The following is a 22,843-nucleotide window of genomic DNA, read 5'->3' as shown; positions in this document are numbered from 1 at the left end:
AGAAACACAGGTTGGGGGGGAGAAGTGCTTGTGGGTTTTCCATAGCCTTCTGGCCACCATAAGAACGGATGCTGGGCTAGAAGGGCCTGATCCAGCATCCCTCTCTTCATATTATTAACATGTTTGCAATGCATGCACAGTTTCAAAGAAAAAAAGGCTGAGGCCAGGAAATCTGTACATAGGAGTTTATTTAGATGCCACAAGTTTTAAATCACTCCCTTTTACATCCCAAACCACTGCATCATCTCCTTCAGTTGAATTACCATTGGGGGTTTACAACATGATTTACAAAATGGATTAATGATGCGATTTACAAATGTCCTTTGTGGATCCTATAAAACACAACTTTATAATACCATCATTAAAACAATGAAAATCAACACATAAGGGATGCTAAAAAAGGGGGCAACTGATAGAAAGAAAGACAGACTCTGCTGGCATGGAGTCCCATACAAATAGGGCCTTTGTAGTCTTCAGGGTTGAGGAATCCTTTCTGCATAAAGGAATTCTCGGACATTAGAGGAAAACGAAAGCAGGACCTGCACCATTAACCAGTAGACCCACCTGTGTACCAGAACAACTGGCCTGAAGTGTTTATTTTTATGTTGGATGCTAAAAATATACTGTGATAGAGCATCAATGTGTTGTCATATTCATTTTAAAAAATCCATTCCTATAATAGGCTTCAAAAAGTTCACATGACTGCAGACCTTCCATACTGTTCTGTAATATGCCTTTAGTAGAATGCTCTGTGCACAATATAACGCAGAACAATGTCCACTATTCTTTCATTGCAGATACTCTACCATGGCTTTTAGAAATCAGTTTACAGTTCTTGATTAAAACAGTTGTTCCACAAATGTAATGTGTACTTGCTAAGCTTACCACCAGACTCTCGTTCTGGCCAAGCAGTTAGATATAAACAGTAAAAATGAAGAGTATCTCACACAGCAAAAGCAGAATGAGAACAAGAAGCACTTTAAAAACACGGTGACCTCGGTTCTAAGTTCTAGGGGTGCAGGAGTGTTTGCATGTCCCTTCCCCCTCTGTTTAGCAGGTGTAGTGAAAAGCAAACAAGGTTGGTTTTGGTTTTTGGTAGATCAATAAACAAGCAAACATATCCTGTTGTTGCACTCATAGATTCAAATATCAAGGTTGACATTGTATGCAACTAGCCTATCTGGAAGTGGGGGGGGGGGGGGGGTTTACCTTCCCAATTCCCACTCAGCAGTCTGGTGTACCTGCTATGCTGTGGGAGGCAATCTGTGCATGGGAACTAGTTGGATAGGACTGAATCTATTGAAGTTTTAAGCTGAGACAGATTTTGCTTTAGCGCTATCGACATCTTAGCCTTGCAAAATCAAAGCAGCTACCTATCATTCAAACTTAACCTTTGTGCACATTTCAAAGTTTTAATTACAATTCTGCTTAAGTTTAGGATTTTAAACACCGTTTTACAGATGGCTAACTTAATAAATTTGATCTTTTTTGAATGTCAGAAGATGTGGGAAATGGGGACAAGGTTGTTTGGTGAATATATTACATTTAATGAAAACTGGAACGTGGAGTGGTCCACCTTTCTTCCAAGGCTAGCATACTGCCAAGGTGATGTATGCTGAAATTATAGTTAAATGCAGTGACATTTACACTGTTCCTTGTAAGCTCTAACACAGTACAAATAGAGATGAACTTGTTCGTTATGGCATACATAATGGAGGATGGCAGACTTTATTATGCTAAAGCAACTACATGGGGGAGAGATTATAAACATATACCAGTTTAACAGATATCAAAATCTCACCCATTCACTTAAAATCTAGAAGTAAAAAGCCCTTTGATTGCTTTATTGAATGCTGCACAACCCTAACTGAATTACACCCACATCCAATATTTGTTGTTTGACTTGCAAACTACAACATTCTGCTAAGCCTAATGTTGATAAATGCCATGGTTTTCTGGGTACGTTCTGGAGCACTACTGATGAAAACTGTGTCATCCTCTCTTTCCCCCTCCACACAGGAATTTTGCTGTTAGCTCTTTTGTCTGCAAAAAAAATATGCTTTTTGCCACTTCATTAAACTTGTGACATTATCCCTTTTAAATATTTGTGTGTTTCTTTCATAAAGATAGGCTGAGGTTTGATTACTTCCAGCCTGTACAAGTCAAATGTACCTTGGAATGTTTTACAATGTTTGACAGCTATGAAATATAAGTACTATGCAATTTGACTGTACATACATACATATTTTCATAAATACATCCGAACAGGGACCTCAGAACTAAATAGGCAATAGTATGGGACGAAACCACAACAGGCAGCCTTATTTTGTAGGACCTTGATCTAACCTAAAATAAAATGGGAGTTTCCATAATGTTGGTTTTGTACACAAAGTAAACAAATCAATACATTGTATTTTACCGATGAAATAATTTCAATGCATTTGCAAATGATTTGACAGGAAAAGGGTGTAATTTACAACACTCAAAACTTTTTAACAACCATTGATTTATATGTATTGTACTGTAAAAGTCACCCGAGAGAAGCCTAGCAAGGTTGAGCATGTAGTGGTAGGTCCCAAAGGCAACTCCCAAATATCTTCCTCAGACGGAGACTTTGGTAATTGTCTATTGTATAAAACTCCCATCTCTTACAACTGCATTCATTTTGCAAGTGGGAAGTTGCATCCGTTTGCCTCGCGAAAAGAGTAGTCCCAGCTTTATACTTCAGTTATTGTGAAGACATTCTAAATCCACAGAGCAACACACATTTCCATTCTGTGAGGAAAAAGAAAACAAAGAAAATAAGATGCATTAATGCTATTAGCACAACCAGTGAATATGGCTACTATTATGACATGGGCTCTAAAAACGTAGACTCAGGAAATTTTGCAATTCAGTCCCCCAAAGATGAGACAACCAAGACTCTTTTTTATTGTCAACAGTCCTGCTTTGTGCGTTTACCAGGGACTAGTGCTGCAGTAATATAGTGGAGGGATGGCAGAACTCCTCCATCACATAGATGGGGTTGCACTCTCTCTGTAGGAACAGCTGTGCAGTTTGAAGGGTGCAACACCATCTCTGTTGCTGGAGACTCAGGTGATCTCTGGGGCGAGGAGGACCTATTATTATAGCTTGTGCGGGTATGTTAGCTACGCCCTTTCCTGGACAGAGATCACTTAGTCACTGTGATTCATGTGTTGATAACCTCACGATTGGACTACTGCAGTGTGCTCTACGTAGGACTTTCCTTGAGATTGGGCTAGAAGCTGCAGCTAGTGCAGAATGCTATGGCCATATTACACCTGAGTTGAGTGAACTGCAGTGGCTGCCAATCAGCGGCCATGCATTCAAGGTCTTCTTGTTAACATACAACTTGGGACTAGGTTACCTGAAAGACCACCTGCCCCTGTCTAGACCTGAAAGTTACTCAGATCATCTCAGGAAATTCTACCTGTGGCACTGTATCCTGCACCATAGGGTATGTTTTTCTATGCCTGTTTCATTGGCTTTTAGGGGGTTTTGTGCTTGTTCTTGATTTAATGATGCATGTTTTAGACGATACACCACTAAGATTTTTTAAAAACATTAACCAGTTTATAAATGCTGCTCAATAAATAGATCACGTGTCTCTTGGCTCTCATATGCAAAATCTAATTCCACAAAGGTTCTGTTCACATTATTACCCTTCAAAAAAAGGAGGGCGGGGAGAACAGATCATATGAAGTGAACTTCTGCACAAGCAGCCATTTTCACATAGCTGCTTCACTTAAACTGGAGGCTATTTGCATGATGGGAAGACCTATGCCATTCTATAGACTAGCCCATGATAATGTATAAAGTTGACTGTTCTAAGGAGGGTGGGTGATTTACTTTGATGCCCAAAAATGTTGATTCAGATTCTGTTGGTTAGATGGCAACAATTTTCTTTTAAGTTTAGTAAATTAAATAAGTGCAGCTATACAGAATCTTCCTATACTTCTTCCTCCAACTCTCTTCTTTGCTTAGAGATAGTTTGCAGTATTTTCTTGGCATGAGTACTAATATTACTTTTCTTTGAAACATAAGTATATTTCCTGAGAGATGATTCTTTCTCACATGTGCAGCCTCTTAGCTGTTCTCTGATGGAAAATGGGAATTATTATTTTCTCAGCCTAAATGGTCAGTTCCAAAAAGGCTTGTTTTAGTAAGGTTTGCTTACTTCCAACTAGTTGGATTCATTCTACTAAACATATTCTTAGGCACATTCTTGTGAAATTGAATTACCACTCTGAAAGCTTAGCAAACCAAAAGTTTGGCATTCTAACATAGGAATACTGAAGTGGTTTAAAGAGAAGCAGGTAACTCCCCACCCCCACCCCATTAAGAATCAGTGCAGTTTTAACCTTGTCTATTCAGCTGTAAGTGCTACCAAATGCCATGGGGCTTGCTCCCAGGTAAGTGGGGTTAGGCTTGCAGCCTAGGACACTTGCCCCTTTAGTTACTACTGATCGGGATAGCCTCTTGTGCAGACTGAACCATTTGGACCAGTGGGATTATATCTCTATATCCGGAGTTTTGAATTATGGAATGATCTTGTTTGGTACTTCTTGTGGTGAGGTAGTCACAAAAATTTTCAGGAATCATTGACTAAGAGCTACAACTATAGCTGGAATTCACAAGCTACAAATTCTCAATGACTTAACTGATGTGTACATTTGGTTTGCAATCATGGAGTTACTTATATCTACTCATCATGTTGAGTTTGATTTTATTAAGCTTGTACAGGTAACTTGGGACAGTATGTTCTGTTAAGAAGGAACTAACAAAGATGCCTCTTCAAGTGTCTGATATACAGAGCAGCTTCCTGCCTGCTTTCACCAGGTGCATGGAACTCTTAATCCACATGGCAAACAGAGCAAATCCAATACCATACTAATCCTATCTCTGCTGCCATATGATTTGAGTCTGTGACATCTGAACCTCAGAGATACACAAATGGAAGCAACTATATTCCCTTGTCACAGCTCAGCGCAATGCCTCGGGGAAAGAGCCCCAAGGGCAAGAAAGCAAATCAAATGAATTAAAGCTGAAATACTCCAGCCATGGCTTATTGCTGCACTGTGCATGAGAAAATGGCGAAGAATACCCTGTTACAGTATTTTATACAGCATTTCATAAAACAGCATTTGGTACTTTCAGTGATCTAGAAAGGATCAAAGGAAAGCAATTCCGTCCAGGAAGATGGTGTAAAAAGAACAAGAAATCATTATTTGATTAACATGCATTGCTCAAGTGCAGCATGTTAGTCACTGTAAAAAGTCACTATTTTGGTACACTTTCATTTTCTTCTCATTTTAAATAAAAAGCATAACCTTGGATGATAACGGATGCTAATTGCACTAAGTGCATTACAGTATTTCTGAAAGCTAAAGTGGATGAAGTGATAAATATGATTTCTCAAAAGGATGTCATTTTGGTATCAGTTACATTCATAGTGAAATCTTCTTGCCCTAAACTATAATGGCTTTAGAAAGTTGCGTATAGGACAATGGCACAAAACTGTGATAGACAGCACAACAATACTTTATGAGGCCTGGAGCTCTTGCATGCCACTGACATTCATCTTTTGGAGGAGTGGAGGGCTTCTTTAAGTGGCCAAGGACTTTCCAGGTTTTATGTGCCAACAGACGATGAGTCGGGGAAGTTTTCTGTATCTTGGGAAGCACTGCCAGAATGAATAGAGTGTTGGGCTAGAACCTGGGAGATCAGATCTTACTCAGCCATGAGGGTCATTGTGTGACCTTACGCCACAGCCTAACCTATTTCATAGTGCTGTGTGAATAAAATGGGGAGAAGGAAGACCATGTATGCCACTTTAAGGTCTATGGAAGAAAGTTGAAATATAAATAAATAAATGTGGCAGGACACCCCACACACCCTCAAAAAAGTATCCTGGACCACCTCTAATAGTGAATTCAGAGTAATTCTAGATTCTGTTGGCAGTGATTATGACTATAGTGACAATTCTGAAACCCCACAACTTCAAATGGGCCATTTCTGCACTAATCTAAAATGTGTGGCTTGAGGGTTGTCATCTCCATTGTTTAATATTCCATTTTTATTCATTCCACCATGAATAGTGAATTATACTCCAGAAAGTTTATAAAACCAAGATACAAAATAGGATTTGTGTTTCTCTTGATTTTCCTGCTTTAGAGAATAAATATATATTTCTACCCTTTACCTTCAATTTTTGCCCATCTCTGTAAGGAAATGGAGCAAGAAGCAAAAGGGATTCAAAATGAATGCAACATAAATATATTGCACCCTGCAATTGGTATTACTGTAACTGCCTTGCTAACAGGCAGGTTATTTTTGAAAATACATATTTATAAATGTCTAAAATGTTTACTAGTTATTAACATCACTATTCTACATGCATATTAAGAATACCTGCAGGGCTTTAAGAGAGACTATTTTAAAGTTGTAGAAGAAGCCTACTGAATATTTCTGGCCCTATCTCCCTGGATAATAATCACACAATTACCATTACACAAATTGCATAATTTTTGTTACTACATTCTCATTCTTCCGTTGCAGCTCACTGCTGTCAGTGGCAGCTAAAAGCAACCTTCCTGGGTAAAGAGTCTGACTCCTACACACAAATTCTGTGTACCGCCCTCCCTTCCTCCACCTTTTACTATCAAATACCTTGCATTTGCAAGTTGTACAAGGAGACCCGAGCATTGTCCATACGGAGCCACTAAGTCGTGCTATTCCATAGCCATCTTGACAAGTTTTTCTGATATCGTAGGTTATGTTATCAGCCAAACAAGGATCACTGACACAACGAGGGCAACATTCGCCTTCTGATATTGCTGTGAAGTCACAGGTGAGAGTGGGGCATGCAAGTGGCCAACAATCTACTTCACCTTCCTGTGAAAACAGAGAGAGACCCACAGTAAGTTACGTCAGACTATGAAACAAAACACCAATAGCAACTGCTTCTTTGATCAACTTTTACTGTTAGGCCTAAGTCATTACCTAAAACTGGGATGGAATAGGATTCCCCCTATTCCATTGTTGCCCATAATAGCAGAGGCTGGTGGGAGTTTGGGTACCTCAGTCTCTTGAAGGGTACAAGTTCTCAATTCTTGACTAAAATTCACTTACAAAATAGGCATATTCTGATCTGGCAGTAGTCTAAACAGTGCAGTGCTGCTGGGCACCACATTTACAGCAGATTAAGGACCATGCACACATCTCTGATGGATAAATGCAGACCTCCAACCAGGGATGTGGATACGCCATGCTGCTGTACAGTCGTACCTTGGAAGTCAAATGGAATCCGTTCCGGAAGTCCGTTCGACTTCCAAAACCAAAGTGTTTGACTTCCAAATCACAGCTTCTGGTTGGCTGCAGGCTGCAACCAAGGTACGACTGTATATGAAACTCATTTGCTGAACTGGGTGATGTGATAATATAGAGCTTCTGAATGAAAAGCCACAAATGGCTGAATTCTGAAGCACATTTTTGTTTTGATTTCATAGCCCTGTTATGCAGATGTGCATCTTCATCACAAATTGCTTGCTGGTTTCCCACAGGCATCTGGTTGGCCACTGAGAACAGGATGCTGGCCAAGTTGGGCCATTGGCCTGATCCAGCAGGCTCTTCTTATGTTCTTTAAGCAATTTACGAGGCTATGTAAACTACTCATTTTAACAAAAGGAAACCATGAACCATATTATCACATCGGTACTGCAGTACTGCCACTAGCTATTTACAGTGTTAAGGCTAAATGCTATGTAGTAGTTTACAGACACTAAGAGATAATGACACAGTAGTTAACTCATCCAGAAATCATATGATAACTGACACCTCAGGATACAATGATAAATAATTCATTGCATTACTCTGCAGCATTTGCAACCAAAAATGCCATGAAATTCAGATTAGACAAAGTCACCGGTGAGAAAGGTAAGGTGATTCAACCTATTCTGGATGGGGTTGCACTCCTCTTGGAGGAACAGGAACATTCCTTATTATTATTTCAGAAGTCTTTTAAAGTCGAACACCTAGTTTTATTACTGCCAGTTTAAACATGTAGCAGATTATGCATTTGCTACTGTTAGGATTTTGTTTTGCTTTTAAGTGTTATCTATGTTCTTTGTCCAAAAGAAGTCCAGGAGCTTTCTTTTGAGTAAGCAAGCATGGAATCACACTGTCAAGTTCTCATAACATGAAGTATGGAGACACCCCCCCCCCCCCCCCCCGCAGTAATGCATCCTATGGTATCAGGATCTGATAAACTGTATTAGGCAACATACACACTATACCTTTAAAGCACTTTGCCCCTCTCAAAGAATTATGGGCACTGTAGTTTGTTAAAGGTTGCTCTGTAAAGGGTAAACTATAGTTCCTAGAATTCTTTGGAGAAAAAGAATGTGCTTTGCTTGTGACGTCCACTGGAAGTTTTAACATTCTTTAGTTACTTATGTTGTGCATCACCAGTTTGTTTGTTTTTTGCTCTGAAATCTTTAGTGAATTGCTATGTGGCACTGAAAAGCCCTGTTCTTTGGACCCTAGTGATCCCCCCACCCCCATTTCCAAGCATTATACTACTACTACAAAGCATGTATATAGTCCTTTAGAGTTGTTACAGTATTTTTTTTTATAAAAAAATTGATTTTCTTTTCTTATAACAAATATCTAATATCATTACTAAACATTCATTTTTCAACTCCCTCCTCCCTGTTCCCTTCCCTCAGCTTCCATTTCTGGTTTATTACATTAAATGATACATTCTATGTTATTATGTTGTTATATTTCTTGTTCTTTGTAAATAAAATTGTAAATGTTTATTTAAATCCTGCCAGTAAGTCCATTTTTTGTTGTTGTTTCTGCAGATATATTGTAAAAGGTTCCAATATCACAATAGTGATTTTGATATTACATAGTATTAGTAATCTTTACAATTGCTTTGGGTAGTGTTATTTCCATATTACATGACAAAGACTGCAGAGGGATGAGTTGCCAAAAGCAACAGAACGAATTAACAGCAGAGGCAAGATTTCCTGTAGTGATTTCCTTGTTCACAGTCAGGCTCTTAGCTGCTGCACTACACAGATTTTGACACTGAGAATCCACATTTTCTGGCCTTAATTTCTAAATACTGATAATGACATATTGGGAGAATCTCCATCCCTCTGTTGACGCAGGGACTCCACACGGCATCGCTAATGGATAGCCATCCAGTCTCTCCTTAAAAGCCTCTAATGAAGAAGGGTCCACTAACTAAAAATATTGAATTCAGTTGTTCCCCCCAAACAAATATTTGGAGTACCTGGTTGAGGCTTTTCAGCCTAAGAATGTGCATGAGCAGCACACATTTGCATGTATATATGTTTGTGCAATCATCCCTAGGAAGCCCCAGCTGGATCAGGGCACAGTAACTGAACTAGACAGCAAAGCCCTCTCACAGTTTTCAATTTAGAAATACAGCTATCTGTTTCCTCAATAAAACCTGCTATTACCTCCAAACTTGTTTCAGCAGCAATAGGCATTTTCTTTTTAAAACCGGCAGGCTTTGCTGAACAATTTGGTATGCAAATGTTCCCCCTAGGCTAAAGTAAAATACAGCTCTGCTTCTTATAGTCTTAACATGTATGTATTCTGTAAGGTGAAGAGATCAATCCTTTGTGTGCATAAATCTTGATGGTCTTTAATTCATGATGACCCCTCTAACCTCTACCTTTGGTGAAATGTTCAGAATAATATGTTGCAGATGAAGAGACACCAAAAAAAGCTGATGGAAGCTTTAATTTTTCTCTCAATCCCAGACCAAAATGATGAACATTGTAATGCCTTTGAAGATGCTGCATTTATGTTGAAGAAGTAATTCAAATAAGCACCTTTTAAAAACTTGCTACTTCATGTTATGCACCTTAGAATATATGTACAGTGGTACCTTCGTTCTTGAACGTGTCCGTTGACGAACGTTTCAGAACCCAAATGCTGAAAACCCAGAAGTAAACGCTTCCGCTGCATGTTTCTCAACTGAATTTGCAGACAGCCCTTTGCACCTCGGTTTTCAAATGTTTCGGAACTCAAATGGTCTTCCGGAACAGATTACATTAGAGAACCGAGGTACCACTGTATAGAGCTTTCCATACTGTATTTTGTGTCATGAGAAGAGAAGAATGTTAACAGTATGCATTTTTTATTTTTCAATATGGCGTGTCCATCAATCTTTTACTGCTCTTGCATCTCTTAAGAAAAATATTTTATTGGCTTACATACCAGACAGCGGCACTGTTGACAGCTGTATGTCCAATTGTCTCCACTTCGGTACAGCTTGTGCCCATTCTGATCTAAACATTGACTGGTGACTCTGGTATCACATTCTGGGCAGCAGAAGAAATCAACACTAGGATTCTGACAATCACACGTAGTTCGTCGACAGAATATTTTGCCATCCTGTCAAGAAACCATAATCATTAGTATTAAGTGTTTCTAAATAACGGATAGATCAAATTGGGCCAGTGCCTAGCAATGCGTGTTAGCAATTTGCATTTTATAGTGTTACTCATTATATTGTACAGTTCACAAATACAAGTGATTGGGAAGCTCATTGTTCTATAACAGGCAAGAGGTGACGCAGTATTATTTTAAAAAAATTCTTCTATAGCAATTCTCATAGTTCTGCTTGTGAATGAGGCTGCACAGACTCTTGCATAAATAGAAGAACACCTCTAGATTTAGTTTCACTTTTGCCTTCCAAATGTGATGGAGCACTTTTGGAAACAATCCTAAATTTAGTGTTTGAATGTATTGCAATGCTATTCATTCAAAGAAACAACAGTATTTGTTCATAAACATTCATATACTTTTATTTGCTTTCAACTGATGCATTAGCAGTAAACACCCAAGTAAGAAATTCATATTGGACTCAGTGCCACGTGGACTTAAGAGTGAAAACTGGCAAGGATTCTGATGGCAACTGTTCTATGATGGCACCAACTGTTGAGTGAAATGCAGTGTATGTTGCTCCACTTACAGACGACATCACATCCATTGCTGGAATGGGAAGGAGGCAATATCAGCAACTCTTCTTCCCACCCCTCCATCCCCTAAATATACTCCAGCAGACCTCTCAGCTGTAAACTGCCTCTCTCTACTTTCACCAGCAGAGTGACATCCATTGAATATCCAGATTCACATTGATCCTAGTTCTGGATTGCCTTAAATAAATACTATGAGTATTCCCACAGACTTCAAAGACAAGATTATTTCTATTCCAAGGAGCAGCCAAAAACATATCAAGCAGCACCTATTTTCTACATTTTTGGTGCTTTCTAGCCAATATTGGGGTTTATGTTTTATTCTGCTTAGTTTAGCATATTGTAAATGTTATCAAACTGAGGTTTGGGTACTCTTTCCACTTATACAAGAAATATGCTCTCAAATTTCATCTTTGGAAGCTATGTGTGAATGGAAAAGTTCTCAACTTTACCACTTTAAACCATTGCCCTTGCAAATAGTTTCTTGGGTGCATTCTGAATGAATAAACGTTTCTATTAGTCACATAATGAGTATCATGAAGCAACAATTTTCTTCACAAATTTTTGAATAACCATGTAATTGTAGAGATAATATCTTCAATAATTTTGTGGCTGAACAGGTGGCACCATTAATTTAACAAAAATGCATTACACTGCAAAACCAGGCCTGTCAGAGGAATTTAATACAGCAAGTTAATAGAGGAACCTATCATCCTTTCACCTTCAGTTATATCTAGTTATGTTGTTGTTGGGTTTTTTACAGCTTGACTTACAGTCCAACAGAGGAAGTAGTAGGAGACTATGTCACCATATCTAACAACTCAGCACAATTTCACATTCCTTTCTCGCTGATATCAGGATGTAAAAGTGCTTCACTCTAGATTGGCTCATGCTCTCAGAATCATTTTTGAAAAACTTTTTATTTATACCTCTCGGAAATAAAGCTTTAATACCACAACTGCTAAATATTTACTCCTTGCATAGGATCCTGCACATTTCAGTGGCTACAGATTAAATTACAATCCTTGTGATAACTAGAGCATCAATATTGTTTTAAAATGTAAAAAAAAAAGTATGCGTTGGCTTGATGGAAAAGGGAAAATGAGTTTATTCAAATTGTGAGGATGATAATTATAGGAATTATTGTGCTGGAAACTCTACCTGTTATTATAGGTGAATAAATAATTTCAATGCTTTTACATGCATAGCATTGAACTGAAATCTAGAATACTAATGAATTATTTCAAATTAGGTAGTGGGTTCTTCGTTTGCTGAACGGTTAATTCAAGCAAAAAAAAAAAAAAAAACCATCCCCACCCAACCGCTTTTAAGAACAGGGTTTTCAGCCCACCTACTCATAGGTAATACTATCTCTCAAAGTTGTGCTTCCTACAGTAGGGTGAAGAAAAGAGACAAGTAGACCCGAGAAGTAGCTGGCACAGCAGCTGCTGAAACTCACTGTGCTTCTGAACTTCTGATGAGAAAACCATTATCTCCAGGTGAGAATACAGTAACTTTGCAGTTCAAATGTGAAAATGTACATCAGTTATCAGTGGCATAGTAAATGTCAAGCTACGGTGTCACACAGCTACTTCACCCTGAGCTCAAACGTTGCCCATGTTTCAAAGAGCAAGAATGCTGGTTTTCATGTATGAAAGAAGCTTACACCCAGTGCTTTTTTTCCCCTGGGGGTACTCAAGCATATGCAGTACAGGCACCTTTTCTTCTAGAAGAAAAGCACTGCTTACACCAGTGCAGATAATCAGATTGAAGCAATCAGGAACCATTTCATAAAAGGTTGCAACTGGTTTTATTAATAAGAAAAGTATTTCTAGCCCTCATAGCTGTGGAACACTGGAATATTAGAGGCAGCCTAGCAAAGATTTAGTGCCTAGTAAAAATTCAGGGGCACACCCAGACATCTGAGAAAGGGATGCTTCCAGTTCTCATCAATCAAATTTCTGTCCAGATTTTGGAGTTTGGAATAGCCTTGTTTTGTTTCAAAAGTGGAATTAGAATTAGAAGTTTTCATTATTTCTTTAAAAACAAAAACAAAACAGCAACCCTGAATTCTATGCAGAACATTGTGCCTGAACATTACAGTGTGTCTCCCCACACAAAAACAAAGCAAGCAAGCAAGCAAACAAACAAACAAACAAACAAACAAACAAACAAAAAACACTTTCAAGATGCCTATGGTTAGCCAAAGGCTAGTTCCTTTCATGTCTTGCAGTGGGTGGTTATTATTGTTATTATTTAAGTGTTTCACTTCATGTTTTATTTGCATCTGTTTCATTTTGGTATTCATTTTTCCCCTTTTTAAAAAGACATTTTTGCTACCACCTGTGAGGGCAATGCAGCAGAGTTCAGCATCACTCAAGTTTTGCAATGGTTCATTAGTGATACTGAAATTAAATTATTCAAATTAAATATGTAGTGCAACCTAGTCCATATACTTGATGTAACTGGTATTTGGACTTAATTAGAATTTCATATTTTTCCAACACAGTTTTCAGTATCATTGGAATTATTATGCCTCTCGTAGTATTCTATGTTTTGTATACAGACCTGTTCACTCTGCACTCTACAGAGAGCAATTTGACCCCAATATTTCAGTGTCACAAATATGTAGCCTTTTCCGCTGCACAAAGTCTCTTGTTGCTTTGGAGTGTCAAATATCCATCTCTTAAAATAACCTCAGCAATTTCTAAATAATTCTTCCACTATGTGCACAGACTGAACAAGTGGGAAATCTAGTCTCTTTTCATCTGATAAAATAAGAAGGAAAAGCGAGCCGCAGTGACCAACATCACTATGACCACTACCAAACACCACTACACCTGTACTTCAACTAATTACACCAAGAGAAGTTACAAAATGAATGTCATTTGAGCCCAGTGACAAGAAAGTAGCTAATACTTTGGAATAATCAGAGGTTTAGATAAAGGAAAAACTGGTGGTGAATTTGTGTAACAAGTTATTTTAAAAGTTAGATGAATAATAGAATTGTAGAATTGGAATGGACCCCAAGGGACATCTAGTCCAACCCCCTATAATGCAGGAATCTCAACCAAAGCATCCATGACAGCTGGCCATTCAACCTCTGCTTAGAAACCTCCAAGGAAGGAGAGTCCAGAACTTTCCAAAGGAGACTATTTTTCTAGTTTAAAATCATGGAGCTATAGTTTACCCTCACAGAGATACCACCCCAGCACTCTTAACAAACTACAGATCCCAGGATCCTTTCCAAAACTTTCTATAAATTATAAGCACAGGTTCAAGGAATCATTTAAAATCACAAGTGCACTTCCATTCATTACTAGTAGGGTGGGTTTATATCAATAAATGAGACCTGTTAAGTATTGCTTGTATGCTCATGGCCCAAGTCTGGAAAGGGGGACTCTTAATGGTGAACTGAACTTCTTCCTCCTCAAGTGATTAAAACCCAAGCCTGAAGTGTGATTAAATTTGAACCTAGATCATAATTGGTTTCTCAGTTCCATTGTCAGGATCACTGCCACTAGAGTGGATCACCTTCTTCTCAATTAACTGGTGGTAGATCACAATGGAGAGTTGTTGCTGGTGAGGTCCCCCTTTCTTTCTCCCTGACATGATGAGCATTAAACAGTAGCATTCCAGGTGCTAAGGACCCTTGGAAATGTGGTTATCCATGGTGCCCAAGTCTTTGGAGATGCTGCTGAAGTTCCCCTGAGTCAGGCTTGGAAAAGAACTCTGGAGCTCATTAAGCCTGCCTCAGAAAATCCAAGCAGAAGAACTGCTTGCTCACTTTACACCTACTGAATAAAACGGAGCTCTGTTTCTTCTTTACATCCAGTAAAGAGCGCTGATGCCACTGTAGGGGCAAAGAACAAATGTGAGGGAGAAGCCAAGGGCCCCATGAGGCATGGGATCCTCATTACCACTTTAGTATTTTGTCCCTGCAGGGTCTTTCATCACTCCCATATGGAATAATGGCTCAATTTATTTATACAGGGGCAGGCAAAAGACACTGTAGAAGAAGGTGTAATGCTGAAAGATGACTCACAGAGTTGGCTTCTTCCCCATCCTCGCTGGTGCACCTTTATTCTTGCCCAATTCAATATAATGCAAGCTACTATGTCTAATGAGACCATAATAAAGAGGTGCAAGCATGATAACTTGTGGTGGTAGAAGGAATACAACCTCCCATATTTCCACCCTTGAATTGACTTGGAAAGCTTTTCCTGGTTTGGCAGGGGGAGGGGAGAATCTCAAATTGTTTCCAAGTGAATCCAAAGCAAATTTTCCACAGTTCACCCATCTCAAGTTCATGGTGTAGACATTGTGCTCCATAATCTAGGATATGTATTTTCCAGGATGCTTAACAGACATATGAAGGCCTCGGGTGCCTGAAGAATGATAAATCCCAGAATCCCTGGCACAATGATGCACTGCATTAAAGACAACAAGAGGGAGAGAGGAAGAAACAGAGAGGCCTCAAGAGAGGACCTCCCATTACCACAACTTCTTGGTATGTTGAAAAAGACAGACAAGGTATTACAGGGGAGGTTCACAGGTAGGAGTGTGAGGGAATGTTTAGACTCTTGTTCTGCTGCTTGTCATGGGGCCGGAATTTGCAACTGGGTTCGGAAAATAAACACATGGTACGTTTCTAATATTCAGAGTGGAATCCAGTTTGTCTGTTATATTAAAGGAAGAGTTTTTCATGCAGTGGATACCACTGCTAACAGAAGGAAGGGAATTTTGGCTGATTCATTCTTTGCCCCCTTCAGCCATCTTGGCCCTCTGAAAATCTGCTCCTGAGGGCTGGGGAACACCCCAGAACTGCCCAGAGGGTGATATGGGACGCTACAGAGTGAAGGAAGAATCTGAAGATTACCTTTCCTGCTTTCCATCAGCAAACCAAAGACTCTTCTGCAAATGGAAGGGGCTCCTTCCATTTGCATATTGTGCACCAGTTATTTTTTTGTACACAAAGGTAAGACATACGATGGCCAAGCAATTTGGTTTGTTGAGCTCCACTTGGAATCAAGCAGATGAAAATATGTACATCACTATTTAAATCATGTTTTCACCCACACACTGTCTATTTTGGGAATCTCTTTTCAGGGAACACTAGCTTCCATACTAGTAAGTCAGTAAAGCTGCTTTATTTGTGGGGGGGACGACAGAAAGAAAACAGGATTAAAGACAACACAGCTCCGCCAATGCTGTTATAATTCACATAAGGCTTGAGGGATGTACTCTGAGAAAGCAGAGAAAATCTACTTCAGGCTACTTTGGGTAATGAATGCACTCAACTAATTAAGCTGTTAGAATTTTAATGTTTTAGCAAATTCTGCGCTCATTCATAGGAACAAAAACCAGTATGTTTAGAGAGGATTAGATGAAATATTATGTCTGGTGAATTGCAGTAATCCCTTCCTCACTTATCTGTGAAATATTATTATTATTATTTTAAAAAGGTGTCTTCACATGGTCCAAACCTGGGCACATTATGCCAGAATTGGATATCATTGGCCATGGGGTGGACGATCTAATTCCACATTCACATATGAAGCAGTGTTGGGACAATTAGGATTTTGTTAGCTATTTCAGCGAGCTAAGAGTTCAACAGAACATTTTATGGAGGTTTTATTTTATGTGGAAGATACCAGACTCTGTTTCAATTAAGGCACTGTAGAAAAATTCATACATAATTTACTAGAGCCAATTGTTAGAGAATATTAAAATAACTTTTAATAAATAGCCCTGAATAACTAGCAATAAACTGTATTAAGACCCATAAACAGTATATGCTGGCCTTAGCATAGTCATATTATACCTTCACTAGGACCTGGAATGCTGAGGAAAGTTGAAATGCTCCCACCAAATGATATTTTAGCTCTTTATGGTGGTATTATCCCTATTTTGTTCCTCAAAAGATATTCTCAAGAACTTCTTCCTGACTGTGAAGCAGTCCTTCTGGAGATGTGCACACAAGTTAAGGTAATTTTAATATGTTTTAGTATTTTGACTTTTGTATGTTTTAAAGTATGGTTGTGATTTCTTCTTGATTTTACTGTTTTTTCTTTTGTAAACCACTTTGAAGTTTTCAAGTGGTGTATAAATTTTATGAAATAAATAAATGAGCCATTTTTGCCACCAGCAGTTCCTTTTGCAAGAATGCAAGGTTCCTCCTAAATTTTCAGGTAATTCTTTTGGAAAGAGGAAAAGTAGTCTTATAAAACCATATTTTACATGCATGATTGCATCATAAATATTGTTAAAATGTTGCTTGAGGATGGGGTCCTATTATCCCCAGTGTTCCAAACTGCAATACAACAGGAGAGTAGTGGAGATTGCTTCTGTTGCAAATATTTCTGATACAAATATTCCAAGTAAATTTCATATTTCACAAATTCACCACGTTTGACATTTATAGAGTTTCAAACATAATTCTCTATGAGGGCTAATGTAGCACAATTGTGAACTAGGAAATTCCCAGTCCAAATTCCATCTCTGCAACAAGCTCACTGGGCGATTTTAGTAATTATAATAATGATTTACCTTACAGGGTTTTATGGATTCCTGCAACAATGCCCTGAATGCTAATGAACTATAAATGCTGTGTTGCTGCCCCCATACAAACCTCTGGTGGTGAGGGCACTTTTGTTTGAAAAGTATGAGTGAAAAGTATGAGTGAAGGCTATCTATCATACAAGGAAGGTAAAGGGATCCCTGACCATTAGGTCTAGTCGTGGCCGACTCTGGGGTTGTGGCGCTCATCTCACTTTAGTGGCCAAGGGAGCCGGCGTACAGCTTCCAGGTCATGTGGCCAGCATGACTAAGCCGCTTCTGGCAAACAAGAGCAGTCCATGGAAACCCGGTTTACCTTCCTGCCAGAGCGGTACCTATTTATCTACTTGAACTTGATGTGCTTTTGAACTGCTAGGTTGGCAGGAGCAGGGACCGAGCAACGGGAGCTCACCCTGTCGCGGGGATTCAAACCGCCGACCTCATCGGTAAGTCCTAGGTCCTGGTTTAACCCACAGTGCCACCCGCATCCCTATCATACGGGGAAAGGTTTCCCTTAAATGTCATTTTTAGCATCTAGCAGTGTTCATCTTTTCAGTCACCTACAACTGTCCCAGGGCACTAAAGTTTCTTCTCACAGTTTCATAAATAGAAGAGTTGTATAGACCAGGAAGTTTACTTGTTGTTTTCTCATACCAGTTTTGCATGGATGCAAACCTGCTTGCTAGAGTGAATTTGCTTTTTTTTTTTAAAAAAAGGAACCAAGAAAAGATTAATTCAGATTACAACTCTCCAGGGGGAGCCCAGGTGATTTTGGAAGAATTCAGCCTGCAGTCTGACATGGATTTAGTTCTTTTAAAATGGGTTTCTTATTTTAAAAAATACGCAAGGAAAAGAAGAAATTGGATTATTAAAAGAGTAAAAAAATCAAACAGGAACTTACCTTACAAGAGCAAACCGAACACCTGTCTTTCTTCAGTGTCCATACCTGGCCATTCCGTTTCAAGCCTCCTTCATGTGTGCAGTCACCAGTGCAGGATGGTCCAGATGGACAGAGGCAATCAAATCCTCCTGCCAGGTTCACACAGGCGGAGTCATTCCAGCAAGTGTGAGTCCTCAAGGCACATTCATCAATATCTGCACAATACAGAAGAGTTTATTGGGCTTCAGCAAGTTGTGTGATCCATAGTTCTTTGGGAACATCAAGTATTTACTTGAGACTGGATTTGTAGGCCTGCTTTGCTAAGAGCATATATACTTTCTACACCCACACTCTTAAAATGATTTCTTTAAAAAGGTTATTTCTCAAGTTGAATCATAACCAAGTAAAAGAAATAACAACTTTTAGAAACTTCTGTTCTTGCATTATTATAACTCTTCCTAGATGCTTAATGGTTAAGAGATTATGTTGCCTCTCGAGGGCATAAAACAATGATATATTTAAAAAAAAAACAAAAAAACGGAAGGGGGCCAGTAGTTGTCTTTTTAAAAAAACATACTGAGTAGGAGTAAATTGCTCCTAAGTAGCGGGCTATTCTTGGATTTGTACAGGAAAAGGAAGTAGTAAGGACATAAGTAAGCTTTTGCATGAGCAAATACAGTTCCATGCTAACAGCAGTTGTAGGGTTTTCCCATGTTAGAAGCAGGGCATGAAAAATTAAAAGCCAGACATACATTCTGGAGGAAAGGGAAAGTGCCATGAATAAACCTTCAGGCAATTTGGCCTTAAGTGTTTTGGTTGTTTTTTTTTAAAAAAGGGTTATATTATTTTATCACAAATAATCTAATTTCAGAGACTTCTTTCCTCCAGTGCTGTACTGCTGACACAAGGAAACCACTCACATGAGCAATTAAATATGCCTACTTGGTCTCTTATGTGTTTTACTCCAATGCTATACTGTTCATACGTAAGAGACACAGCTAAGATAATATATGAACCAGTTACTATTACAGATGAAATAAAACACATGTCTTTAGCAGAAATAAGACAGTCCTCTCAAGCTGAAATTTAGGGTATTAGCAATAAAAGTGAAACAGAAAATCCACCTCATATTTCTTGGTTAGAAGACGCACTTATTCTAACCCCAAAGGAATCCAGAGCAAAACGTATTTCTAATGTCTCTCTATTCTGGGCTTGTATTCAAGTGGCACGGACAAATTAGTGTGGATCTAATTACAGAGCATTAGCAAAGTAGCACTTGCTCTCTAGACAAGAGTCACTCACAATAATGATTCTACAACAACAGCCCTGTTTACAACTTTCACAGCTAGTGTGCTTTGCAGGCCAATTGAGGAAATGAGCAGAGATGATCTTGTCTCTTTAAATGATGAGAAGAATTCGTGAAGTTGAAAAGATTTTCAGTTCAGGGATCATCCAGTCATTCACACACACATATTTTAGCTGAGGAAATTCAAACTACACCAACAATGGAGAAGCAAAATAATAAGATACAACAATATATTTAACTGAACGCTGCATAGAAGACAGAATTGTGACCCTGCCTGTAGGTTAAAAAAAGAGCCTTTGAGGATGGGGGATTCAGAAGCTCAACAATATCACTTACACTGTGTCCTTTTTTAGCTCACAATTTGTTTTGTCTTAGATTGCAGGCATATCGTCCCTGAGACCCTAGGACCCATCAGATCTCCCTAAAGGGAGGAGGAGAGAAAAGTCCACCTTTGGAGAGGAAGCTGTTGAAGGTTGTGGAAAGGTTCCTGCAGAAGGTTCCTTTCCAACACTGAACAGTGAAAAGGAGGTGCTCACAAGGGGTGTTCTAGGCAAGGTTGCAGATCTGTCCTAAGCTGGCATAATTTATTCCACTCCCATTAAATTCTTTGTGAGGGAAACGTTTCTCAAAAACAAAGAAACCCCCAGAAACAAAAAAAATAGCAACAGCCACTTAGAACAGGAAAATAGGAAAGCACCATCCCACCTTCTGCCCTATTTGGAAGGACACAGGAAAGGGGAGTTAGTCCCCCTTTGTTCCCCTCTGCCTACCCTTTCGGATTGTCCTATTTGTTTCACTGGTGCTCAATGAGCAGCTCAAAAGTTTGCATGTAGACATTTCAGCAGCAAACAAAAATTACTGGTTCATTTCCTCTTAGAGATGTGGCAATGTTAATTAAATACCGCAGAAAAGCAGCAAAACATATAAGCCCCATTTGCACAAATCTATTTTTAGCTACAATGCTAATGACACAATTAGACTTCCTATTCTGTGATATATATATATATATATGCTTTCGTAGATTTTCACGGGTACAGGAATGCAGGTTTTGGTGTCCTCGGGTGTCTTCCCGTGTAAAAGATGGGGTGTCTAGGCGACGTTTCGACGAGGTCTCACTCGTCATCTTCAGGCTGGTGCTTTCGGCTTCTTGTTACTGGAACAGAGCAGGATCTCAGTGTTTGAGTTCCTATAAATACTGTTGAGGAGGTGTGTTGTATAGCCTCCAATGTTCTGGGCAGAGAGGAAGTTCCCAGGCTAGTGTGCCTTTTCTTCTTTTGTTCCTTAATTACTTGAGGGATATCTTGAGTGATTTCTTGAGTGATATCCTGAGTACCACTTAGGTGGGTCATTAGGTGTGGATTAGTTGCTAAGGCCTTTGTGTCTTGACCTCTTGAACTTTGTGAAGAGTTTTTCTGAGAAGATGGCTGTACTGAAATTAGTACACACACATACCAACAAACTCCACAAACTAGAGAAACGCCAGAAGCCCAGCCACCCTCCACAACAACCCATGAAACAAACAGTACATAACATATCAGACAGGATCCTCACCTCAACTGAAACCAAAGTACTCTCCAAAGGTTTCAACTTTGCAGTCGCCCCGAGACGCATCCCCACGGAAAACATCATATGCGGAGTCGAAGCTAGCCTAACCAAAATCAACCCAGATGAAGCCAATAAAATCAGACTTGAAGTCACCAACATCCTCTGCTCCAGCAAACCACCCAGAAGCAATTTACACAAAGAAGAACAGAAAGCACTCACCAACCTGAGGAAAGACAACAACATAATCATTCTCCCAGCAGACAAAGGTAATGCCACTGTTGTGATGAACACATCGGACTACCAAGCAAAACTATCAAATCTACTCCAAGACCCTACCTATCAACCTATAAAAACAGATCCCACCACCTATCTGGAAAAAACCACCAAATCCAAAATAAAAGCCTCTCCTATCAGTGAAGAAATCCAGCTAAGAATCATCCCCAGAGAAAAATCATCCAGATGCCCCAAACTCTACGGCCTCCCCAAGATACACAAAGAAGGAACACCACTCAGACCAATAGTCAGCTCCATAGGCTCACCTCTACAAAATCTCGCTAAATTTCTCGCCAAGCAACTTCAGCCCTATGCAGAATCCATCTCTTCACACGTTCCAAACTCCTTCCAGTTCATAGAAACAATAAAGAAGCAAAACCTACATCCCAATGACCTACTTGTGAGCTTCGATGTTGTATCTCTCTTCACACAAGTGCCCATTAATGAAGCCTTGACAGCCATTCAAAACAAATACAATCCCCCCGAATACATCTTGGACCTGACCAACCACTGCCTAACCAACACGTACTTCATCCACAATGGACAAAGATACAAACAGATAGAAGGAGCACCTATGGGATCACCCCTCTCACCGGTCATCGCAAACCTGTACATGGAACACTTTGAAACCAATGCTTTAGACAAGTCAGAACACAAACCCAAACTTTGGCTCAGATATGTTGACGACACCTTTGTAATTTGGCCACACGGGAAAGAAAAACTGGACAGCTTCCTCACACATCTCAACAGCCTACACCCCAAAATACAATTCACTATGGAAATAGAAGCCAACAACCAACTTCCCTTCCTTGACGTCCTAATCTACAAAAAACCTGATGGCTCCCTAGGACACACTATCTACCGGAAAAAAACACACACCAACCGCTACTTACATGCACAATCACACCACCACCCTGCACAAATAAACTCCGTAGCCAAGACTCTCATCTCCAGAACCAAACGCCTGGCTGACAAAGACCACCTGACAACTGAGTTACAGAATCTCTCAAATGTGTTAATTGCCAATGGATACCAGCAAAACAGGGTTATGAAGCTAATCCAAAAAGAAACACCCCCCAAAAACCAAGACACAGAAGAAAACAATGGCATGGCCCTCCTTCCTTATATCAAGGGCACTACAGATAAAATTAGCAAAATCCTCCATAAACACAATATCAAAACAGCCTTTTGCACCAACCAAAAAATAGCCAATATCCTCAGAAACCCCAAGGATAAAATCCA

The 22,843-nt window shown here is 39.4% G+C and overlaps 1 protein-coding gene and 1 long non-coding RNA gene across 9 annotated transcripts in view; one reads left to right on the top strand and one right to left on the bottom strand.

Annotated features, from left to right (window-relative positions):
- LOC114597037 (uncharacterized) overlaps positions 1-19,298 on the top strand; it is a 50,141-nt gene extending 30,843 nt beyond the window's left edge. For 2 of the 4 annotated variants that reach the window (XR_013393085.1, XR_013393089.1), the window contains 5 exons: positions 12,435-12,538; positions 15,395-15,549; positions 15,812-16,017; positions 16,964-18,043; positions 18,314-19,298. This is a non-coding gene — a long non-coding RNA (uncharacterized LOC114597037). The remainder of the gene's footprint in view (positions 1-12,434; positions 12,539-15,394; positions 15,550-15,811; positions 16,018-16,963; positions 18,044-18,313) is intronic. The other 2 variants (XR_013393086.1, XR_003706681.2) reach the window with 2 other exon arrangements.
- Positions 171-22,843, bottom strand: part of NELL1 (neural EGFL like 1) — a 381,897-nt gene continuing 359,224 nt past the window's right edge. For 4 of the 5 annotated variants that reach the window (XM_028729018.2, XM_077929586.1, XM_077929600.1 and 1 more), the window contains 4 exons: positions 18,499-18,692; positions 10,279-10,455; positions 6,691-6,915; positions 171-2,775 (listed from right to left, as the gene is read on the bottom strand). In XM_028729018.2, coding sequence (XP_028584851.2) covers positions 2,725-2,775; positions 6,691-6,915; positions 10,279-10,455; positions 18,499-18,692 — 647 coding nt within the window. In that variant the 3' untranslated portion in view covers positions 171-2,724. The remainder of the gene's footprint in view (positions 2,776-6,690; positions 6,916-10,278; positions 10,456-18,498; positions 18,693-22,843) is intronic. The other variant, XM_077929598.1, reaches the window with a different exon arrangement.

The sequence above is a fragment of the Podarcis muralis genome, chromosome 1 (genome assembly GCF_964188315.1).
Source record: "Podarcis muralis chromosome 1, rPodMur119.hap1.1, whole genome shotgun sequence".
Classification (NCBI taxonomy): Eukaryota; Metazoa; Chordata; class Lepidosauria; order Squamata; family Lacertidae; genus Podarcis; species Podarcis muralis.
The sequence above is the reverse complement of the archived record's forward strand: the minus strand, read 5'-3'. Positions and strand labels throughout refer to the sequence as shown.